Genomic DNA, 25,585 nt, shown 5'->3' with positions numbered 1-25,585 from the left:
GGACAACACTCAGCAAACATTGATATCGTACAGTTAACTAGGTGACATTTAAGAACGATCAACGGTTATCAGAGCATTAGTATTTTGAATGTCGTGTTTGTTAAATAGGACAAAACTTTTGGAGGCAAAAATTGGTGTGCCACACCCCCTGGTTCTCCACAGGAAAATAACACCCAAGGGGCAAAAGTTGATATCGCAATGTCGTACTTTTTTGTTTAAAGAACTCGGTGCCCAACCATTTATATCATCTAATCATCGTCTTAAAGTACAACAATTGCTAGCCAAATGTTGCTTATATTGTATATGAATAAGTGTGTCAAAATAATCACAATCTGAAGGCACCGCAACCTTCCAAAAAACACAAGCGCACCTCAAACACACAACACGCCGTCCTTAAATCATCTTAAATGTTAATAGGACGTTGATGTAATCATCCAACTTGAAGGCAAGCAGCGATATCGTAAACGACGCTATGAAAAAACATTGATGTTTCATTGATTTCAGGGACACATTGCGAAAGATAAATGCTGGTAATACCACAACTTACGAATATCTTAATGATCAAAGTCAATGTTGATGAATATCATTTTAACGCAGAAAGTAATGAAATTACAATGCTTGTGCCTGTTTACAATATCAGTGTTTCATTTCGACAGGGAATTCTATGATTAAATATCTAATTAATAGATATTAAGCCTATAGATACAATACACAGTATTACGACACCAATCCTTGTCCGATGTGTAAAACAACAGATGACGTGGGAGGCCGTCCTTACATGACCATAGCTGTTAATAGGACGTTAATTAATCAAACAAACAAACAGATGACGAACACAACGCCTATTTAATAGATCTGGCGGATTGACAGATAATCAAATGATTTTCCTAAAATATCTGATATAATAACTTCCTGTAAATTTTCATTACTATATCATGTCTTTATTCTTTCTAACTCTATAACAATACGTCAAGGTTACACCGACAGTACGCCTCTCTCGAGAAAGCAATTTAAATCACCTATCCAGATTAAATACGTATAGATCTGTCTTGTTACTTCTGATATACGAAAGTGAAATGACTGTCTGATACACAAACAATACGCGTTCAAGTTTCACAGGAACATATTTTACGCAATACTATATTGCAAAACTGAAAAAAGATATGTGTAGCTGTTGTGTACATTTATTTTCAAAGTAAAACTGTTCAAAATCATCACCGTTTGTCCTTGGAAGTTTCACATTGCATTTAAAAGATATGTCAGCTTGTATATTAGCGTAAGTATAAATATATGCCGGGTTAAACTTAACGCGACAGACAAGTTGTGGAGGAGACACAAAAACTGCACATATACAAAAAAAAGTTATATGCACGTTCATTTATCATTAAAACTATGACATGTTTGTTTCTGACAACCCATATAGATATCTCAAGGCCGACATCCCATGATGGTTTTTAATCATTATTACTATAAAATTGACAAATGCATGGCAGTCGGGTTAACTGTAATGAAAATGATGTTTTGTCTGTTTGAGACATAAAACATAAAGTATTGTGTTAGAAGTCGTAAAATGCGTATTAATACGTTGAGATTGCACATCTGTCTTTAAGCGAGCAACATCAGCGAGAATTTAACTTTTATAATGAACAACATAGTAAGTGAGAATTGAACCCTATCTTGTACGAACATCAGCGAAATTAAAAACAAACCTATGAGAACAGCTTCAGCGAGGATTCATTACTTTCAGTATCAAGAAGAATTGGATTTTATAAATGGCATAAGCAAGAATTAAATTCTGAGAACAATACCAGGGAGAAATGAAACATACGAACAATATCAGATAAGATTGAATACTTTTAGGAACAATCTAAAAAAAATTAACCAAAATCATTGACATTTTTATACTCGCGTCAGTCTCACCAAACAGAACACTTAAGTTGGCTTTCATTGTTCCGTACTAACTGGAATAGCTTAAATGCAAACTATGGAATAAAACTAGCATTATATTTCGGCTTAAGCTCTTACAAAAATCTAGGAATATGGGTTTCTAATTAAGGCGTTGTGCAATACTGTTAGAGACGAGCATTTTATCAACATACAATTCCAATTTCCTTCTTTTCTTTGGCCACTAGATTTGTTGTTTTCATTTCATAGTTTTTTTATAATTTCAACAATATTTGTTCATGTATGTTTAAACTGACACATGCTATATGGTGTGCATGACAGGAGAAGGTTATCGTCACAATGGTTGACCGGTAATCGTAGAAGTCTTGACAGTAGGTTCAGCTTTGATTGATATTGAAGGGATAACGTGACAAACAATTGGATTAAGACCACCATTGTTTTCTGTAAACTGACATATTTGGAATTAAAGTTGACATAACAATTTCCAACCTCCGTACCAACAGCTTCATTCACTCTCTCACTCCCATTCAATTCTTCAGTCACGTTCGCTCCCTCAATGGCCCTGCAGGTTGGGCGTTAGAATTGTATCTGCTGCCCATATTGCATGATCGTAAAAGGCGACTGAATTTAGGATCTTATCTTTTCTCTTCTTCCTAACTGACTTTATGTTTCCTAATGTCTCCCTTGGCACCGCCTCAATTTTAGCCTTGAGTTGAGCGTTCGCTCCTGTGAGGAAGGCTCTGGGCTCTGTTCCCTGGCCGAGACACACCAAAGTCTATAAAAGTGATAGTTTCTGCTCCTGCTTAGCGCCCAGCAAACAGGGAGTGGGACGACTGCTTCGCCCATTGCCATTATAATGTGACCGGGTGGGGTGGGTTGATTGGTGTCTTCGGTGGTATGCTTCAGTGATATAGCACTATAAATAGGGCTACAGTTCCTCTATACAAGAAGACACAACACGAACATACCGCAGTCTCCCAAAACACGCACCTCGTACTTCACACACGCTTCACACTGCATACATGGGAAGCCGTCCTTACAAGACCCTGGCTGTTAATAGGACGTTAAAATTATCAAATTATCAAAAAAAAAATCACTCCCTCAGTATTCTCAATATTCAAAATATTCAATATTATAATTCAATATAACTAGCCTCAACTGCACTCCAGTTAGGTAAGGGTAACTTGACGGGCCATCGTAAATTCGTACTGGATCATCTTTACATAGCACGTGTTCAGATTGTCCATTTTAAAATACATTTCATAAGTTCGTAGTGATTTGTTTTGTTTAATATCAAATCGATATACTCAGTCCTATGATAACGGAGTACTGTGGATTACAGTACTCATTAACAAATTGGAGACCTATCACTCTTTTAAACGTAGTCTATAAAATAGCTTCAGAATGTATTGCAAATAGAATCAAAATCGTGTTAGATAAGTTAATTTGTGAGGATCAAACAGGATTTCTTTCGGGTCGTTACATCGGTGTAAATACAAAATTAGTGTATGATATAATGCAGTTTGCTGTGGAAAAATATATTCCAGGTATGTTACTTATGTTAGATTTTGAAAAAGCTTTTGATTTTGTGTCTTGGAAATTTATAGATGAAGTCCTTAGATATTTCAATTTTGGTCCGGATATTCAAAAGTGGGTTAAGTTGTTTAATACTAACATTACGGCAACTGTAACTCAGGGATAACCTGTCACTTTTTCTTCAAATGAAAAGGGGCTGCCGTCAAGGGGACCCAATCGCCCCATACATTTTCATCTGATGTGTTGAAGTACTAGGTATCAGATTAAGAAACAATAAGAATATTAAAGGAATTGAAGTAGGTAATTTGCCTATCCTAATTTCTCAGTATGCTGATATGATGTCACTACTCTTATACTAAATAGTTCAGAATTATCGCTTCAAGAATATATTAATGAATTAAAAACTTTTGCAAGAATCTCTGGTTTAAAGCTAAAATAAAGAGGGGTATCGTAACACAAGATTATAGCAAAGGCGGATTGAAAATGATGAATATAAAATTGTTGATTGTTTGGATAAGCCGCTTACTGAAAAAAACATGCAAGTGGCAAATTATTTTTAACTCGCACACAGATTTTAAAATGCTGTCAACATGTGGTAATGTTTATATTGAGAAATGTCAAAAGAAATGTAATAATAAATTCTGGAAAGATGTTTTCAAAGCATGGGGAAATTTTAATGATATAAATGGAAAATCATGTAGAATTTTATCCAATTATTGCTAATAACTTACTGTGTTTTATAAATAGCCTAAAAGGGACAACATATTTCTATAAGATTATGGCTATGAATGGTGATTTTATTTCACCTGGTAGAAGAAAATGGGAGTATCTATTTGATGAAATTGAATTAATCGTGGCAAAATATATAACAATCCTTCCAAGGTTACTAACGACACAAAGCTACAATGGTTTTAATACAGGGTAGTTCAAAATATTTTAACAACAAACTCATTTATATATAAAATAGGATTAGTTAATAATCCAATATGCAATCTCTGTAATCTTGAAAGTGAGAATATTGTTCATATTTAATGGGAATGCAGGGAGACTCAGAGATTTTTACAAACTATAGAGACACTTTTAGATGCTTTGTATATCCCATTTCAATATAATAAGCGAAGTTTTCCTTTTGGTATGTGTCTGAATGATAGACTTTCTCCAACAAATAGACTAGACAATGAAATTTTAATCATAATAAAAATTTACAAATATAAATCAAGATTTCTACATAAAGCTTTAAATCGACATGCACTTATTAATTGGATCTATGAGCATTATACTTCTCAAATGCATATTGCTTGCAGCAATGGTAAAACTGCACATCAGAAATGTAAAATTGAATGGAGGAAATGGGAAAAACTCATGAAATTATAAGCACATTAATTTCCTGTATATATTTTTTGTATGAATATATACTTATACCGGTACATATTATTGCATTATTGTAATATATAAGGACAGGCATATTCAGAAGCTTGATTATTATTGATCTTTTTATTCTATTTTATCTAAGTATTCTTAAAATTCTAACACATACATCTTATCAATTCCAAGCATAAATCATGTTCACCGAGCATTAAATGCCACATTAATGGAAAGAGTACCAAAGGTGTTATTTTCTATTTTATTTAATTTATTGTTGTTGTTTTCTTTTGTCTCTAGCCTAGTCTCCTTCTCTTTTATCTCTGTTCTCTTCCTTTCTTTCTCAATCTATTGTTTACTGCTTTATTTCTCTTTTCCTTTTCTTGTTTCTTCTAATGTGTATGTATGTGTGTAAAGATGAGTATGTAAGTGAGGACTTCTGACTATTCCTGCTTGTGAGAATACCAGAATACATGTATGTGAGTACATGAATGTGCGAGTAGGTGCGTGTATGTGGTGTAAGTGGTATGAATGCTGTGTGATACCTTTATTCATACCAACAGCTCAATTATGTTTAGTTAATTAATTATGATCATTAATATTAAGGAATATTTGAAAGTACCTATGATAATGATGAGTGATTATGAAAATGAGGATGAGTTATATATGATAATGGTGAATAATGATGATGATGATATTGATGATGAGATGATGAATGATAATGATGATGATATGATAATAAAGATGATGATGATGATGATGATGATGAACGATTACAGCATTGATAATGGGTGGTCATGATGATGAGGATGAGTGATGTAAATGATGAATTACGGTAAAAGATTTTAGTAAATGTAAATGATGAAAGGATTTGATTGGTGACAGTGAGGATGAATGGCTGACTCATGAGAATGATAATTTTGAGTGTGTTGATGAGGATCAATTATGACTGATGAGGATGAACTTTTAAATGTGAATGAAAATCTGGTGAGAATGATAATGATGATAAGAAATAATGTGCATGATTAGAAGGAATATGATCAGCTATGTAATTTGAAAATAATTAATTTAACTGTTTTTGTCTTTATACATTACTGCTGGAAAAATAAAACAATTACAAAAAAAAAAGAAAAAAACAGTACACATCAAGATAATTATGCTATCAGATAAAACATATTATACATTTGCGTCATAGTAATATCTAAATTTAGTGTTCAACGACCAGTCAAGAGGTTTGGCGAGTATAAAGGTCATCCATTGACCTCAAAACTAGACCCATAGGTACATGGTTGAGTTTTGGTTATATTGACCGCCACGCATCATTAGCCTCTTCCATCAACGACATACAATCCGAAGACTGATAAAGGATAAATTAGGTAAATATTATGTATACAAATAAATATAAGTACCCGGAAACAAGACTCTATGTTCATAATTGCTTTCTAATGAAGTAATTTAGTAAATTGCCAATATAATTACGTGTACCTAAAATTAAAAAAAAGTAAGTTCAACTAGGTCAAGTAACACGTTTCAGCTAATCTCTACATTTATCAATGAAAGTCTATCAATCTTCTTTTGGACGTAGAGTAGAATTGGTGTGAAACCTTCTCCCCACCAATTACGGACTGTGGCAGGTCAACGAGCGTCAGGTGTGGGCGAGGCATTTTATTTATAAGCTGCAGATGAGTCGCTTCAAATAAAACTGTTATTATAAGACCAATGTTGCAAAAACGTGTGTATTTGTTGAAGTGGTAAATTAAGAAGATACTGTTAAACAATATGTCCCCGTATTGTCAAATTGCGAAATTAAGATTCGCGAAAATTAAATTTTTTATCCGCCATATATAAAAATCGCATTTCCACGCAAAAAATAGTCAGATCTGCGATGTTTTCTAGAATGGGTTTCTTTTTGAACAGACTATCATGGACAGTTTTTGAAAAACAACAACAAAAGGTATCAAACTTCAAATATGACATTGAAATACAGAAACAACTCACGTTGATGATTTCCACCACAAACTGAGAAATGAGCATTGCACAGAAATTCTCAAGCACGTTTTTGTTACAAGGAGATTTACAGGGGAAGCCTAACAGACTTCTTTATTAGCAATGAGGTAAAAGGACAAGTTGATGAAGATTCTAGCTTCTACTATGCCCCATGGTTGTACATTTCACTGTATTTAAATATTTATAGACCGATACCGCCAACGGAGACCTTGTGAGTTGTAACAATTCTAATTACAGATAACGTCTCCCATTTGTTATCGGGGTTAACTGGGATGGTAAGCTGTTGAGAACAAGCCTTTTAGTACTGGAATGGAACTAATCAAGGTGTTGGAAATCGTATCTGATCCATCACCACTGTTTCTCGAATATCAGTTAACATACATGGTTATTTTCTCAAACGCGTGCTGTTTATTGTCTTTGACAGCATGCTTCAGTGAGATAGCCATGACTGTAAAAAGAAGTCCCACTTTAACAAGGCTACACAACAAAAATATACCGCAGTCTCCCAAACGCAGCTCATTGCACATAATGAAGACCGATCTAAAACTATCTTAATTTAACGTTAGACCCAACACACCAAACCAAATCTCTAAATGAAAGGTGACGTTTCCATGAATATATTTGTTTTAAAGAACTCAAGAAAATCATTTTGTCTGATATTTTATCAATCTAGTCTGTTTCCGCAGGCTTCCATGATTATACTCAAGACTACCATACTAAACACTCACGGAACTTTTCTTTGTTACATACCGGTACCGTATCCAATTTATATTGCATATAAAAAGGACGGTCTTTTAAATGGATTTGCGTTTTGGAAGACTGTGGTATATTTCAGTTAGGTTGGTGTTAGTACCACAATGTTGTCCATCGTCTGAAACCCACGAGTCTCCGCTCTGCCGTTTGTGACGCGAAAGAGCTGTGAATCCGGTGATCATTGAGCACTGTCCATTGCTGAAGCATTGCACCAAAATTGTATGTTCTGATATATATATATATATAACACATGTTTTTTATTAAAGAAAAAATTAAAACGTTATTTACTCCAATTTAATGTCATAAATTACTGTGGTTACATACAATTACAGCAACATTTAATGAAAATCGTATTGCAAATTAATGATCATCGTATTCAATAATCAGTGGTTGTCACTCAGAAGTGAGCATGACGTCACATATATCTTCCCCGTCGTGAGGGTCGCGAACCAACAAAGGTAGGGGCGGTGCCAGTTGTACAGTCTTACAGGTAGAGCGGCAACACATTATGTGTTGTTTGATATAGCTGTTTCGGGATACTAGAGAACCAATGAGGAACAGTGACTAACGTTATAACGCTTGATCTAACATAAGTGTGACCACGCTATCATGTATATCCTTACAGTAAATATATTCCTTTACCAAAAACGTACTTTTGAAGTAAAGGTGCCATGTACGAATTAACAAACCAGTCGATCGTCACGGGAGGTCGCGGAACTGAGCCAACTAGCAATAACGGACAAATGGTTAAATTGATGTATACAGCCAGACATGGCGATGAAGAGACCGTTATGGACCAGAACAATAAAATATAGATGTCTCATAGGCCACAAACGACTGCAATAATGTAGTACATTATAAATATTCAATGATTTATGAAATAGAAAGTATCGATTTCACAGCGTCCTGTCTGTATTACCTTCAATGGCATTAGTACGTGTTTCATTGCACTTTATGAACCTCTGTGACACTTTGTCGTACCGTCGGCTATATACCAATCTATATAATTCATACACTATACCCATATGGGTCGACGATCTGGAGTCACTGTGAAGCAAATAATTTGTTTAACTTCTACAAATAACATCAAACATGCATTCTGTTGACTCCAAAAGACACATTTAAATAAAATGAGAGAGACGATTTCCTGGAAATATCAAGGACTCCCAAGAGAACTGTCATCAATTCAGTTGTCTCCTATTAAAATCTCCTCCTTTTTCTCTATAATACGCTGTTGGTACGAAATCGATATAGAATTTAAACCGACGAATTTCGTCAAGTGGTACTTGTTTTTGCATTCAAGAAGTCATTTGCTTCCGTATCCGTAACATTAAAGTTGCAAATATTTCCAAAGATTTATAAACACGTCGTACATTATTGAATATTGAAAACTGTGGTTACAATCATTGTTTATAGAACGTTAAAGTTGCTCCACCGCCGACATAGCATAAACGATACTCATCATTTGAGTAACAACTGATTTTTAATCGTGTATAGGCCTATATGTCTAATTAACACAAAGTACATATAAGATAATTTGTTTTGCTCTTGGGGCATGCGCAATCAGTACGTCATTTCATAAAATACATGGTGCTATGGATATTTTTCGGGACGCAATTAATTATTTTTAACATTTTTATCTTAAAAGCAAAATAAGAAGCTCAAACTTTTCAATAGTGGTAATGTTGTAAAACAAGCAATTTATGTACTGATTCGTCTGCTTCTGTTATTGATCGCGAAAAGATACCATTCGTCAGCGATGGAGCATCTTTAATTAATTACTGGAGTAATCTAGCAAAAAAAAAGAAATTTGAAGAAGTTGGGCTTAAAGTTAACTTTGATTTAAGTACATGTACTAGCAATACATATCTAAGAGAATTAAGCCGGAATAGAGAACTGTGCGTGAAATAGGTGTGAGTGTTGGAGGCCGCTTCATATTGGTATTGTTCTTCGTGACTGCATTGGAACAGTCGCTCTCACCTGTCACAAGAAATCGAAACACGAACATCCCACAGTCTTCCAAACTCAACACGATCTTCGAACACACATCTGTCACACAAAATGGAGAACTGTCAATTAAAACTTCTCTTTGCTGCCGTGTAAGCAGAAATAGGACCTAACTTTGATGTAATTCTGTGATATGTCTCGACCAGGTGATATGAGTAAGTCTTTCCCTCCAATGAGCAGACGTTGAACAAATTAAATGGTCTAGCGAAAGAGTTTGGAGATATCAAAAAGGCATAGGGTATGACCATGATATGGGCAATGACCAATATCTTCATCTCACTGGGAGAGGGGGTATGCGCAACAGGTCAGAATACAACAGGAAGGCGCAAAATGTGGGTGGTATAAATAGACATTTGGAACCGCTATTAAAATAATGGTACGTGTTAGTTAGGGAGGGGCATTTCAAGTATTTATCTTTAAGATTTAAGATTGAGATAACAAAACATAAATAGAAAATCCGTCAAAACTATATGCTAGTGTTACAATTTGTATCAGACATTTTCGCAGCGTTCAATTTTTAATGTATTATAAAGTACGGAATTTAAATCGTTCAGCATTAAAGTGGAATCAGTGATGCAGCCATGAACATGCAACGTATGTCCATGGTCGGTAAGACAGGCTCAGAGTGGAACAAGTATGAATAGAACAAAAGCATATCAGAAGCAACCTGGATTACTAGCTGAAAGTGCTGGCTCTCTTAAGCGAATACGGTGTAAATCTAATAATTTTAGTTTAATTTATATAGGCGAGTAGATCAAGCAATGGATTTGGCAAGAAATTCTAGAAATCCTGTTTGATTTGATATAAGGTTATGTTGCTTACCGAACTATAAATAGCTAAGTATATAAGGGATAACAATGGACTCAATGTCACGTTTGAAGAAGTCATTCCTTTGACCTTTCGGAAATTGCAACATACCATGTATACAGAAGACACCATTATCTGAACGAAGTTTGGTACAAAATATGAAAGTCCGTAGGTGCGAGGTCGGTTAAACAAAGAGGCAGCTCAATCTATTACAAGAGATCCCAGAGCACCAAAGAATGATCTATATCTGACAAAGGAAAGATGGATCTTTTCTCTACTTTTTAAATTTTTTCAAACATACTACATATAAAATTTGAGACAGATCGCTTCAGTACCTTTTGAGAAATAGCGGTAACAAACTTCAACTATCAAAATCCAAGATGACTCCTTGGCGGCCATCTTGTTGATCAATCGGACCCAAATCACAATATGCACAACTAGGGCCCTAGGGGAACCTACATGTGAAATTTGAGAAAGATTCATCCAATACTTTCTGAGAAATAGCGATAACAAACTTTGAATATCAAAATCCAAGATGGCTGCCTGGCAGCAATCTTGTTGACCGATCGGTCACAAATCACAATATGCACAACTAGGGCTCTAGGGGAACCTACATATGAATTTTGAGACTGATCCCTTCAGCATTTTCTGAGAAATAGCGATAACAAACTTTAACTATAAAATCCAAGATGGCGGCCATCTTGTTCACCGATTGGTCCAAAAATGCAATATGCACAACTAGGGCGCTAGGGGAACCTACATATTAAATTTAGAGAAAGATCCCTTCAGCACTTTTTGAGAAATAGGGATAACAAACCTTAACTATCAAAATTCTGTTTTTTTTTTCTTGTTTTTCCTATCAGCCTCAAAATCTGTATCGCACATCTAGGGACCAAGGGTAACATCCATGTGAAGTTTGAACAAAATCCCTTCAGTAGTTCTCAAGAAATAATGATAACAAACTTCATCTGCCAAAATCAAAGATGGCTGTCTGGCGGCCATCTTGTTTTTCCGATCAGCCTCAAAATCTGTATGGCACAACTAGGGACCAAGGGTAACCTCCATGTGAAGTTTGAACAAAATCCCTTCAGTAGTTATCAAGAAATATCGATAACAAACTTCAACTGCCAAAATCAAAGATGGCTGCCTGGCGGCCATCTTGTTTTTCCGATTAGCCACAAAATCTGTATGGCACAAATATGGACCAAGGGGTCGACCCTTCATGTGAAAATTGAACAAAATTCCTGCAGTACTTTTTAAAAAATAGTGATAACAAGCATTGTTTACGGACGAACGACAGACCACGGACGCAGGGCGATTTGAATAGCCCACCATCTGATGATGGTGGGCTATTCAAATCGCCCTACAATCTGTTCGTCCGTAAACAATTAGCTTGTCAGAGACCAATGAACAGGGCACTTCCCTGGTAAACTTTCACACTTTCACACACTTACCCGCGAAACCCGAGTTCAATATCTCTCTTTATTGTAGAAAACATTATCCATAACATGTTCATATGTTAATTGTCGGTCATCTACCACCAAACCACCATTAGATCGTCTTAACAAGGTCAATAACCTCGTCATTCTATGAAACATTATTTGCCTGCTGTGGCTGCCTAAACAGGATCATGACGTCCATTATTTAGACTGTCGTTTGGCCATTTGAGTGGATTGATGGATTGGCCCTGCAGGTAGGGCGTAAGAATTGTACCTGCTGCCCCTATTGAATGATCGTAAAAGGCGACTAAATTTAGGATCTTATATTTTCTCTTCTTCCTAACTAACTTTATCCTTCCTAATGCCTCCCTTGGCACTGCCTCACTTTTGGCCTTGAATTGAGCGTTTGCCCCTGTGAGGAAGGCTCTGGGTTCTGTCCCCTGGCCGAGACACACCAAAGTCTATAAAATTGGTAGTTTCTTCTCCTGCTTAGCGCTCAGCATACAGGGAGTGGGACGACTGGTTCGCCCGTTGTCAGTATAATGTGACCGGGTGGGGTGTGTTGCTTGGTGTCTTCGGCGGCATGCTTCAGTGATATAGCACTATAAAAAGGGCACCAGTTCCACTATACAAGAAGACACAACATGAATATACCGCAGTCTCCCAAGGCACGCACCTCGCACAACATACACGCAGCACACCGCATGCATGGGAGGCCGTCCTTACATGACCATGGCTGTTAATGGGATGTTAATTAATCAAAATAGACTGTCGTTTGGCCATTTGAGTGGATTGATGGAAACAACCATGAGCAGGAGACAAAGTCTGTACTTCTGGTTGAGTGTACATGTTAAAGTATGCAAGTATTGGTAAATCAAGGAAACATTCATCCTCGATACTCCAGGGGTTACTATCACTGACGTTGTATCTACCCCACCCCTTGTAACAGGGGTGGATTATAACGAAAAAGATAGTAACCCCTGGAGTATCGAGGATGGGAAAGGTTGAGAGTTGGTAGATCATTCAATGGTCTTCCCTAAGAATGGGATAAACCCTTCAATATGGTATCCTAAACGGTACTCGTTTTATATTTCTATCAGCTCGAATAGTACCATGAAATTTATGAAAAATTTCTGGGATTCAATCAGCAACAGAGCTTAGAGGAGGGTCGTCATTACCAAGGTTCTGTTAGTAACACTTTAAATCCACTACCCTCTTTTCCAATGATGTACAAGATTGGCATCCATCAGTATGTTGCTACTTCACTATGTCAGTGTAAATATCCAAGAAATACTATGAATGTATTTTTAATTATTAGTATAATTGAATCATTTAAGATTACCAAGAACCAATGTGAGCTTGTGCCATATACAGTGGGGTTCGTCTGTCAAAAATTTTCAAAACTGATTTCTTCTTCACAACAGCCGGTTCAAATTTAATCATTTGACTGGAAGATTCAAAATTGTACAAACAGTTGGTCTGACCCCTTAGGGGCCCGAAGTGGTTAGTTTGGCTATATAGGAATATACAATTTTTCTCTGAATGATCGATAGTATTCATGTGGGAATAGGATGCAAATTCAAGATAATAACCATATAACAGGTGAGTGATAAGGCCTTATGGACCTCTTGTAGTTTCTGGTCTAGAAGAAGCATGCCTGGCAATATATTTGAACACTACCTCTTTGGAGCAATTTCATACCTTTAAATAAGTAGGATGAAGGGCTATAAAAGAATACCCGATTTCACTTCAATAATTAGAAACCCAACTTATCAATCCCCCTCCCAAACACTTATAAAAATATGACTTGAAACCATATTTTTATTATAGAAATTAATTGTTTCAGTCTTGTCAGGGAGACGTATTAGCACAAGTTTATATGTCATGACATTCTTGTGTTACAGTAGAAACCGTCTTCTTTTAATCTTTGATCAGTTTGATAAATGTCACAGGTGGAAATCAAATCAATCAGGTGAACCTCGTTAACTTATAAAGGTCAATGACCCTGTTTAAATAGAAGCAATTTGCTGATACCAACCAAACGTTTTAGTTTAAATTTAAGATCACTAATTCTTTAAATACTTACTGAATTTAAGCTGAATGTGTATACACCCACCATCTTATAAGTTAATGCGACTCTGAGATTGTATTGTATAAATGATTTCCAATGGAGAAAACAACTAAAATATTGTCAAAAAAGCACATTTTATTCTTTAAAACAGCTGTATATGTACAAGTAGATACACAACTGATAACCTTTTGACCTTTCTCACTTCATTATCACTCATTAGTAATTACACTCAAACGAACAGATCATACATTCCAGTGTATTCCAGCATTCACACACTCATATCACAAGTATAGCACATTCTACATATACATATCATGGTGTTCTGGACGAACACATATCATGACATTCGGTACAACAATACATTGTATTATGTACATTTGTACAAAAATCATATTAAACATTCCAAATGTTTCAAATATTATTTTGAAATCCTAATGCACCATTAACTCTTCAGGTGAATTATTCAATAAGTTTCAATTTGCATACATTTAGCCATTTATACCCAAATCAACAGTAAACTGTAGGACTTAGCACATTTAAAATTTGACTGAGGTTACAATACAAAAGGAGAAAATAGGTATCAAAAAGTTGTAAACAGTTAAAATCCATTAGTTTATCATTTAATAATTCCATTTCCCAAAGCAAAATGTGTGTCATAAAAAGGTTTAAGCACTTGTGTCTACTCTTTAGTCTTATTTTTTTTGAGTAAGAGTTTTTTTTCAATTTTTTCACGTGGCGAACTAAAACAGAGTGTGGTTATAAGAGGTCCAAGGGAAATAACTCTTACAACTTGTTAACCAAACATCAATTCCATTAAAGAATATCTCTCGTCTAGTCTATTAATATGATTAAAATGGCATCATGCTTTCGTAACAAGAACTTCCATGTACACCCTCTGTAAACGACCGAGCATACTCTCTGTAAACGACAGAGCTTGAAGTTTTGAAATTCGTATGGAATCCATATACCAGTACAATTTTCCCAAGCAAACTGTAACTGGTTTACATTGTTGGAACTAATTAGTAACCCCGTTAGGTATTATCGCTTCAAACCTGAGAAGTTGTCACTGGTACAGTATTGGTGGAGCCAACAAGAACTGTCAGATCATAGTTTGATAGATTACAACTGGCCTAGGGGTTGTTGACAAGGATGAACCCCAAAAATATTGATATCTACAAATCACCAAAATATTTCTTTGGGAAATTAGAGATTTTGAAGAAAGTATCAAATTACATTTAACTGTATGCCTCACTACAAGAACACTCGGTATTCAGTCTCTGAGGTACAACCAGTGTAAATATTTATGAAGCATCATTACACTTATCTTTGCACAATGATCGAGGTTCCCACATAACTATTAACTAGTAGGCTGGAAACACTGACCTAATGATAGCAGAACTTGACACCATGCTGCCACACAAAATCTATAATAGAAGTCCCAGAGTTGATCATCCTTTTGTATCTCCATGGCGACGCTGTTCTCTCAGTGTCTCAGGTGAGGTTTGTTCTTGGCCATGTACCTGAAGTAAAGCACATATTCATAGGTTTATATGGTGATACTAAAATAAAATACTTGGATGAAGCTTAATTTCCCAATGAAGTTCATTCACCTAGCATATGTTTATATATATATCATGTACATAGCTTAGGTTATTCATAGATTTATAAATGTAACATCTAATAAAATGTTTGGATGAAGCTTTTCAAAGCATATTCAGCTTGTATATAATTTATGTTAAGGTTTATGCTTGTGCGTTTGCTTTTAAGATAAATCATTGCTGAATAATACTGTTAAAAACATCTTTTGAAATACCAGTGACATTCAATATAGGCAGACCTATGATGATTGTCGAGGCATGTTATATTACAGGAGGTAACCATGAGAAAACCTACTTGTCAAGGATCTCCCAGACTTGCTGCAGATTGGCACGGTCAAGATGGCGTTTGTTTCTATCCAGAGAGACAACATACACATCCCACTTTTTTACATTGTTGTCAATTGGAAGTTCTGCCCACTTCAGATGGAAGGCTTTGACTGAAGAGCAACATTTGAAGTCTTACATTCAGGCAACACAACAAACATTTATCTTCAGAAAAAGATTCAGGAACATAATAAACCTATAATACTGAAGTTTATAGGATGAATATCTTAAACTTATATCAGTATTTTCAAGAGAAATGAAGCACAGTCTGTATGTCTATTAATGAAGACTAGCAGGATTGGAAGCAGATACTAAACTATGAACATGTAGTTAATTGTTTCAAGTTCGGGAGCCAGGTAATTTAAATTAGTAGAACCTCTGTCTAGAGTTCTGAGGGTCCTGGGTTCAAAACTTGTCTGTGAATAATGATTGATACTTACTCCTGGAGAAGATTTCTGTAGGAACGCCGTCCCATGGCCAGCCCTTAAACTGCCATGCTGGTCCTTGAACAAACACTGCTACCACTCTGTCCCTAGAGGTAACAAAATTAACAAATGTTGAATTAAGTGTCATGTCATTAAATCAGAAGTACCACATGATCTAAATATTAGTGTCTATAAGGTTTGGAGGTTGAATACTAGTTTGTGGTTATCCCATGCAACTGGCCCTGCAGGTAGGGCGTTAGAATTGTACCTGCTGCCCCTATTGCATGATCGTAAAAGGCGACTAAATTTAGGATCTTATCTTTTCTCTTCTTCCTAACGGACTTTATCTTTCCAAATGCCTCCCTTGGCACCGCCTCACTTTTGGCCTTGAGTTGAGCGTTCGCCCCTGTGAGGAAGGCACTGGGTTCTGTCCCCTGGCCGAGACACACCAAAGTCTATAAAAGTGGTAGTTTCTGCTCCTGCTTAGTGTTCAGCATACAGGGAGTGGGACGACTGGTTCGCCCGTTGTCAGTATAATGTGACCGGGTGGGGTGTGTTGCTTGGTGTCTTCGGCGGCATGCTTCAGTGATATAGCACTATAAAAAAGGGCAACAGTTCCACTATACAGGAAGACACAACACGAACATACCGCAGTCTCCCAGTACACTCATCTCGCACAACATACACGCAACACACCCGCATACATGGGAGGCCGTCCTTACATGACCTTAGCTGTTAATAGGACATTAATAAATCAAACTAAACAAACAAACCATGCAATTTCTTATTTCAATTAGAGTATTCCACAGTCTTTGTAGGAATTACATTTAATTGATACTTATAATTCAGAAAACCCAGGAAATCAACAAATCAAAGGTTAATGATACACATTCTCAACAGACAGGCAAACAGCAGCAACATTTAACAGTTAGATAGCTATATTCATAAATGAAACAAGCTGAATTTCAGGTATTTTATAAGGGCTGTTCCAGGAAAACATATATGGCACCCAGGGAAGGCACTTTAAAAAATAGTATGTGCCATGGTGGGTTCAAAATAAAATCACTTCTGTGCCAGAGTGGCGTTTCAATAAAATCCCTTCTGTGGGTGGGTCTATCTGAAGCATTTGTAACCTTTTGAAATAAAATGCAAATTTTATGTTTTATAATGCTGCTCAGTCATCCTGACTACAAAAATACAAAAATAAATATTGTAAAAAATGTTAATTTCTGACAATATTTAATTCATCTTCAATAAAAAACAATTATTTTATTTTCTGAGTGTTTTGATATAATAATGATAGTCTATTTATCTAAAACATATTATATTCATTCAAACTTGACAATGGTACAAAGAAACAATAGATTAGTTTTGGCAAAATAACAGATCTTTATTTAAATTCACTGGTATTAAGTTGAGGAAAAAGTTGCAGTTCACAAGCTTAAGTGTGAATGTTCAGATGTCTACTTTTGCATTATGCTTGTGAAACACTTCAATATGTTTAGTAGATTTTACCCTGGTTCTACGAGGATTGTACCCTTATACAACTTAGTAATAGATGCAGCATATCAAACAAAAGTTCACTGACACCATTTACAGTGCAATTTTGTCCTAGGACTCTTTGGTGATGCTAGAAATCAAAATGAGTAAATCCAAAAACAAATCGGAGTGAAATAAAAAATTAAATTGCTTCTATGCCATGGTCTCGTTTACAAAAAAATAGATATGTGTGTGGGTCAACAAAATTGAAAATCACTTCTATCGGTGGGTCTCCCAATTTCAAAGTGCCTTCCCCCCCTACCATATATGTTTTACTGGAACAGCCCTAACGTACAGTAACAATAGCTACATTTGTTTAGATTCACTCATACAACATCAATATGGGGATTTCGAGATCCTAAAATGATGTGGACAAAGTAAAATTTTCCATCAATTAGTCCCAAGTTCCGGTGATTGTGACCTCATCTTTTGACATGAATTTTGTAACATCATAATCACTGTATGGTGGGACAAACGACCGAAGTTTGTACTCTAGTCACATTCTTTTTGGATCTTGAAATACTCTATTAAAACTTAAAACTACATTAATATGATTTTGCAATCAATATGTTATAAGTAAATCAATATAAAGTGAGCCATACCAGTCATCAGGTGAGAGTTTGAGGGGGTTGTCTATGATTCTGTATGGCACTGTCAGGTTACCCGCCTTACGACGTTGAATCAGCACTTCATTGTCACGTTTTGTGCCTTGTGCTTTTTTTTCATCTGTGCTGACAAATCTGTTATGATGGATAGAACAACATTAATCTAATACATGAACTGAATACATAGGTGTATTATTTTTCTTATTTATCACATTTGAGATATTTTCAAGAATTACCTTATTCTAAATAAGTTGCTGTAACAATATACATTTACAGAAAATCCATTTAGCTAATTCACTTCTGACAATTCCTGTGAATTGTGTCGACCTTTTAATAAGAAAAATAGTTCAAATATGTCTATGGGTTAATGAGTCAAGATAATCACATTTCAGCACCAATAGAGAGGTGTAAGTGTGTTGAAATAAGATTAAGGTACTCGACCCAATAAGCGCCCCCATCCCTATAAATACCCCTCTCCATTTTTAGGCTTCCATTTCACTTACTTTGAAATAAATGAAGACTGAAAATATGAAAACTTTAGTCGGTTTTCTTACCGATTTATTTTGGAAATTGATTTATGGCTTACTTTGTAGAGTATTTTTATGATAGGCAAGTCCAAATTCATTTCTATTAAGCGCACCTGAGTTGCTTAATTTTTTTAGCACCCTGCGCACTTTTTGGTTGAATACGGTAATTTGTCAATAATATGTTGTGTTGAGAGTAGGCTATAACGCTTCTATCGTACTAGTTACTCTTAGTTGACATGCACATACTATTTCTATTATCATTATATTCTTCAATCAGATTTTACTCATTACAGTCAAACCTGTGTAATGAGACACCCCAAGGGACAGACAAAAAATGTGTCTTATTAGACAGGTGTCTTAATATACAGGTTACCGAAGGATTGCGACACCATATTATGTATAACATATACCATGAAATATTGGAAAAAATACTGCATTAATTAGGGCTTAATTAAATTAGTTTTTAATGTTTCACAATTATGAATGTACTTAATTTTCATCACAACAGAAACACTTACTAATTACTAAAATATTTTTGATCTGTTACAGTAGTAGTCAAAATGTATTTAAGAGAGAGCGAAAATAAAAGTAAATTTCTTTGAAATTTGATTTATTTAAATTTTGAATTAATTATAAATTACTGTAAAAAATATTAAAATTCAATTATTTATAACTAGTATTTTTTATTTAGATTTTTCAATTTACACCAAAATTTTGGAAAATTAATTCCCTTTCATTATTTCTAACATGATTATTAATGAGATCCGGAAATTCTAAACCATTCCGGATCAAGTATTACAATTACCCAAAATGGCAGTCATTACGATTGCAAAGCTTGTGACTTACACCTGAGTGTTAGGCCTATTAAACATTAAAAACGTGAGTAAATCATTTACAGTTAAAAGCAGAATTTGTCTTTGATGTAATGCTCACTAGCTGTTATCACAAAATTTATTAAAAGGTCAGAATATTGTTTCCTAATCGGCCATAATACACATAGGCCTACACACGTGAAATTGACACTGCCAAGTCAAATTAGAAAATAAAGTCCCGGGCTGCTAATTAATTAGGATCAGTAGGCAGACTAGAATCGGCCTTTATAATTAATGCAGTACGCCAGGTATGTAGGCAGGTCTTGTACGCGTTCGAATATGGGTGCAAAAAATGGGTGACGCAGATGCGTTAGACAGGTTGACGCATTAAAAAGGTGAAATATATAGGAAACCTCGGGGGAGGACTTTTGATGTGACGCATTAGACAGGGTGACTTAATATACAGGGTGACGTATAGGCAGGTTTGACTGTAATTTTCTTTATTTTGTAATACTTGTAGCCCATTCCTTCTTTATTAGACTATAATTGTTATCTCTTTAGGACTGTACCTGTGATCCTGGAGAATGTCTTTGGCGTTGAACATGGTGATGATAGATGTGGTGGCAGCAGGTATAATTATGATGGGTGTCCGAGATCCTACAAAGTACACATACAATCATACTACAAAACTTTAATCACATACTATCAATTAGACAAAGTACATAAAATGGCAGATAACCTATATATTTCAATATTTAGTTGATTCCCTCAAAATCTTAAAAAGATATATGATAATTAATGGCATATAAAGATGTCAAGTCAGTAATATGTTCAATAAATGATTGGACAACATCCCATTAGGGGTCACGGTCTAGTGACCTTTCAAATTTCAGGGGATGAAATAGTTTGAAAGAGCTGTGAAAACCTATTTCGGATACAAAGTTTTTGTCAAGTCATAAAATAAATAAAAATGAAATTCCTTGAAAGTAGACTTTCAGAAAGAAAATATACAGAAGACCAAGGTCATGAGTAGCAGAAAATTACACCATACAATGAAGCATCCATTTTTCAAATGCAAACCTACTGTTAGCCATTTAACTGTCTATAGTGACTACCTCTGTTAACTGTGTAAGTTAACTGTGTAACTGTATATAGTGATTGGCCCTAAATGACCTTAGTTGTCGATGGGCCTTAAAACTCAAAAAAAAAAAAGTATATAGTGACTAACTTTGTTCACTTAATAAATGTCTATAGTGACTACCTCTGTTAACTGTATTACTGTCTATAGTGACTACCTCTGTTAAATGTATAACTGTCTATAGTGATTACCTCTGTTAAAGTTATAACTGTCTATAGTGACTTGATCTGTTAACTGTATAACTGTCTATAGTGACTTGATATGTTAACTGTATAACAGTCTAAAGTGACTACCTCTGTTAACTGTATTACTGTCTATAGTGACTTCCTCTGTTAACTGTATTACTGTCTATAGTGACTACCTTTTTTCTGGTTTGGTGGAGGTCTGGCCTGGGATATTGGACGAGATCCTGGTGTGACGGGTGTGGAGGGTGGATGATGTGAGACATGGTTCTGTTGAGGAGGTGCGTGTCGGCGTGGCTCTCGCTCTTCCACTGGCTTCTTCTGAGTGGCTCCACCTCCTTCTGTTACAAACTTGAGTGTTTTTCCGTGGTAGGTTCCCATAGTATCAATCTTGAATCCCTCCGTTTCTGTTAAAAAATATATGGATATTCTAGATTTTTTGTTCTCTTTAGATTTTTTATTCTGTTTCTGTAAAGAAATATATGGGTATCAAAATTATTGAGGCATGGATACTTAAACTATTCATTTTCCATATTTGCATAAGAGTTTTACCACTATATACTCCAGTCTGTTGACACATATAATATGTAATGCATACATGACTAATGCTGAAGCATCCCAATGAGATTCCGGTTATCCTACCAGTATCTAGTTTCCAAGGAAGCTTGTGATTTACATGTATCCCTTATCAAATTACAAATACCTTCTTTTCCCTTAAACCTTTCCTGGTCGTATCTGCTGTAGGCTGCTACAGGTGGGACACGCTGTTGTGGCTACAAAAGAACAAAGACATATAGGTAGGCTCAATCCACTACTAATAGCACAGCACATAGGCTCAAAGCTGTGTACTGTTCAATGATAGTTATATCAATAAACCATAAGTCATTAAAGAAAATGTCTGATATCAGATGTAGCATACCACGGAGGGAGTGTGAGGTTCTGTGTGATGTTTCTCCTTCCCTTCCTCACGAGCCTTGATAGACTGTAGAATACCAAACACATTGGCTGCAAACGTCTGAAAAACACCAAGAAGAAATTTACAGTAAACGCAATTCATATTATAGCAATTTCTTTCTCAGTAATTATGTTTAGGTTATTTCAGCAAATTAATACTCTTTGCTTTTCAAAAATGTTCCATAATACAATATTAATACAAAACCAATATGCATAGGAGTGTGATTCCCAGCCAAACACCATCTACGAAAGTACCATTATTTAGTGTAAACTTCTCTCTCATATTATGAATGCATGCATCAACAGCAAGATTTTTTAAAGTTAGTCATCACTCCATCAATTTTAACATTTTTACCTTTCCATTACTTTGCAGGATACTGGTTCTGGTTCGCCAGAGCCGTTCTCTGCTGACAATGTCACGTGTCACGTCTACCTCAGCCTCTACAAAACTTCTCTGTTCCAGTGCACCTGGTGCCACCTCATCATCCACCTTGATCATAGTTCTCTTCTTAGCCAGACGCTTAGCTTTAATGGCTGCAATCTTCTCAAGGGGCATAGCCTCGGGTAGTGAGGAACGTCTGGGTAACAGATTCCATTATCTATATAGTTAAACTATTTACTGTATTTTTTTATTCTTTCAAACTGTTTGTTTCCCTAGACATATCCATTAAGTTGCATATCACTCCAGTAAAAAGTCTTCATTTTCCCTTGGATTCAGCAGGGGAAATCAGAGATTAAATGAATCTAAACATGTACGAATACTGCGAAAATGTTAAACATATTATGTAATTTTAAATTTATTGAATAAAATTGTGTTATATTTAAACTTATTGGTTGTGTCACATTTTATACATTATATTTGTAACATCTAACTTACGAGATTTGTTGTAAAACTGAAGTTTCCCTGGTTGCATCGATCTTGTGTATCCAGTTCAACTTGGCCTGTTGAACTACCTCTTCCTAAAATACAATTTGTTTATTTTGACATTTCAAAGAGTCCTTCAAAAGAAAACTTTAAAGCAAACAAAAATCATTCAAGGGTTTACAAAACTAAAACTGATTTCATAATTTTAAAAAATTTTCACAAAAACTTTTAAATATCCATATTCTCTCCAAGCCTTGAGAATCCATTTGAATTTTAAGAACAAAACATCAACCATGATCATAATTAATAATGATCATAGATTGATAATAAAGAATATATCATATACAGAAGAAATCTTTCAGAATTTACAAACCTCAAGACGGGGCTTTTTCTTGTCTGCTTCTCTGCTGTCTTCTGCTCCTCTCTTCACTGCAAAATTTTGATTCATTCAATTTAAAAGATTAGAAATCAGATATCAGTACAACTACAAGATTTTCTACTCTTTATGGAAGAATATTAAGTCACAAAATCTGGACTTTTGTCCATAGTTGATTGACAAATATAGGTGTTGAAAGGTTTTTTTTCAATTCTTTATATATTCTAATATGGACCTACCCTGTGGGGGCCTCTGGAGAGGAATTTCCAGAGGAGCACTTTTGTCAATGCTGGCAGAGGTTGAAGTTTCACCATTAAGGTAACTGAGCAAATCCTTTCTGTCAGGTCGGCGTACCACAGGCACCTCTGCAGCCTAAAATGAATTATCAAACCACCTTGAGATAATCAGTTGATAGACACAAATATAACCTATCTATCTTTTAAATTTAGTAAACTCCCTTGTATTCATACCATTAGCCATCAATTTTTGCAACAGTAAGTTCATTTCATGAAGTAGAAATAAAATCTTTACATGCAAGTTGCTTCTAAAATATCTTATTTTAACAGTTGACTGGTAACACCTCTTTTGTGCATGATGTTAAGTATTCCTACATTTAGTCTTACCTGGTAAATTAATATTTATCAGACAAGGACTTAAAGTAAAATAAAATATTAGAAAACTTACAGCAGCCTCTCTGACATACTGTGGATGCTGTAGGTGGACATTTCTCAATAGGAAAAGTATGCAGTGTAGTGTGTAGTATTCTTTGACGATTCCATCTTTGCCAGTACTAAATAAAATTAATAAATAGTTATCACTAGCATTTGCCACACAGCACTTTTTTAAAACAAAATATTGTTTATCCATATTGCATAGATCTACTCTTATTACACCAGATTCAAATGGAAAATTTGACAACTTAAACCACAATTGTTAGAAAATGTCAGCTTTCTTCCTTCAGAACAAGCTGCCATCTTTGATGATATAAAATGATATATAGTTGAGAACGACCCTTTTAATACAGTAAGCTCTTCTTCGTGACTGTGAATTAAAAATTACACGTGATGCTACTCCAACAAAGTAAGACAGACATCGTGAAAGTCGAAAAAAATGGCCGGACATTCAGACCGACAAGGACTGCGACTAAGCCGGACCGAACAAGATTTTGCCGCACCAAACATTAATGTGAATTTTTGAAGTAAACATAACTTCCTGCTATTAATGTGAATTTTTGAAGTAAACATAACTTCCTGCTATTAGTATCCAGGTATGCGCAGCTGTTTTCATGGTTATCTCATGCAATTGACGTTTTTGCTAGGCCCAGTACTTCATAGACGCCATTTTTACAAACTTTCTGTACTCAATAATTGCCGGACTGTCGGTCCGGACCAGATTTTAAAATAAGCAGTCCGAGTCAAAGTCATGTCTGTCGGACCAGCAAATTTCGCAATGTCTGGTAAGAGGTATAGCACATAGAGATACTTTTGGAACATTACGCCGCATCGACAGTCAGCAAAATAACGTCCGATAAAAAAGGGCTGACCGGTCCACTCTCATGTTATAGGAGTAATGTGATGCATAATGTACTATGAATATTATTAGCTAACATAACGTTTCAAGATGGCAATTCTCTATCATTCACTGTTAACTATATACCATATGCATTGTTTATAGCTATCCGATATGGTCTTTGTCCCCCACCCCCACCCCTACATTTCCATTGATTAGCAAACGCGTTAAAAGTATGCATAACTAGCAGTTGCTGCAGTGTTAGTTTTGTATCGTGAAAATCGCTTAGGCCTTTGCCGTTTTCGATTATGCGGTTTGACTGGTTAGACCTAGTTGTTCGTTTATTATAAGACGGACCTGGTGATTTTATATTGTTTTAGACGAGCCTTGGCAAAGCCATCACAGGCCTGTATAAAAAAACCGTAAGTCCGTCAAGATTTATACTTAAAATAATGACTTTAACCATCGAAAACGGACCTGCTAACCAGTGCATTACGGCGCATTTACAGATGGATCAATCGAGTCAGAAATATACATATACTCACCCCCACACTACATAGTTAGTCTTAACGTTACTTGGCCATGCTAGTTCACCAAATATAACTTGATCGTCCTTCTCTATGATCTCCTTCTTGTTGGTATTGTATTGCCGAACTAAGCTCAGCACATCCGCCATGGTGGACTAAGCGGAAATGGCGTGCAAGCCTGTAAACAGAAGTAAAAGAAAACATCAAAAATATTCACTGTTTCTCGTTACTGAGTATCATTTTATTGATTTGATCACCAAAAATGATTATAATTAAACGTGATTCAGGAAATAGCATAAATATCGATAATTATCAAT

At 35.5% G+C, this 25,585-nt stretch overlaps 1 protein-coding gene across 1 annotated transcript; it reads right to left on the bottom strand.

Annotated features, from left to right (window-relative positions):
- Positions 1–14,004: 14,004 nt before the first annotated feature.
- LOC138321123 (parafibromin-like) lies at positions 14,005–25,444 on the bottom strand. The gene is made up of 14 exons (XM_069264567.1): positions 25,287–25,444; positions 23,917–24,022; positions 23,472–23,604; positions 23,230–23,285; positions 22,869–22,951; positions 22,347–22,569; positions 21,957–22,052; positions 21,741–21,810; positions 21,217–21,444; positions 20,287–20,374; positions 18,376–18,513; positions 16,250–16,341; positions 15,781–15,922; positions 14,005–15,407 (listed from the first exon to the last, which is right to left on the bottom strand). The coding sequence occupies exons 1-14, from the start codon at positions 25,415–25,417 to the stop codon at positions 15,371–15,373; spliced, it is 1,623 nt and encodes a 540-aa protein (XP_069120668.1). The 5' UTR covers positions 25,418–25,444; the 3' UTR covers positions 14,005–15,370.
- Positions 25,445–25,585: the final 141 nt, after the last annotated feature.

The sequence above is a fragment of the Argopecten irradians genome, chromosome 4 (genome assembly GCF_041381155.1).
Source record: "Argopecten irradians isolate NY chromosome 4, Ai_NY, whole genome shotgun sequence".
Taxonomy (NCBI): Eukaryota; Metazoa; Mollusca; class Bivalvia; order Pectinida; family Pectinidae; genus Argopecten; species Argopecten irradians.
The sequence above is the reverse complement of the archived record's forward strand: the minus strand, read 5'-3'. Positions and strand labels throughout refer to the sequence as shown.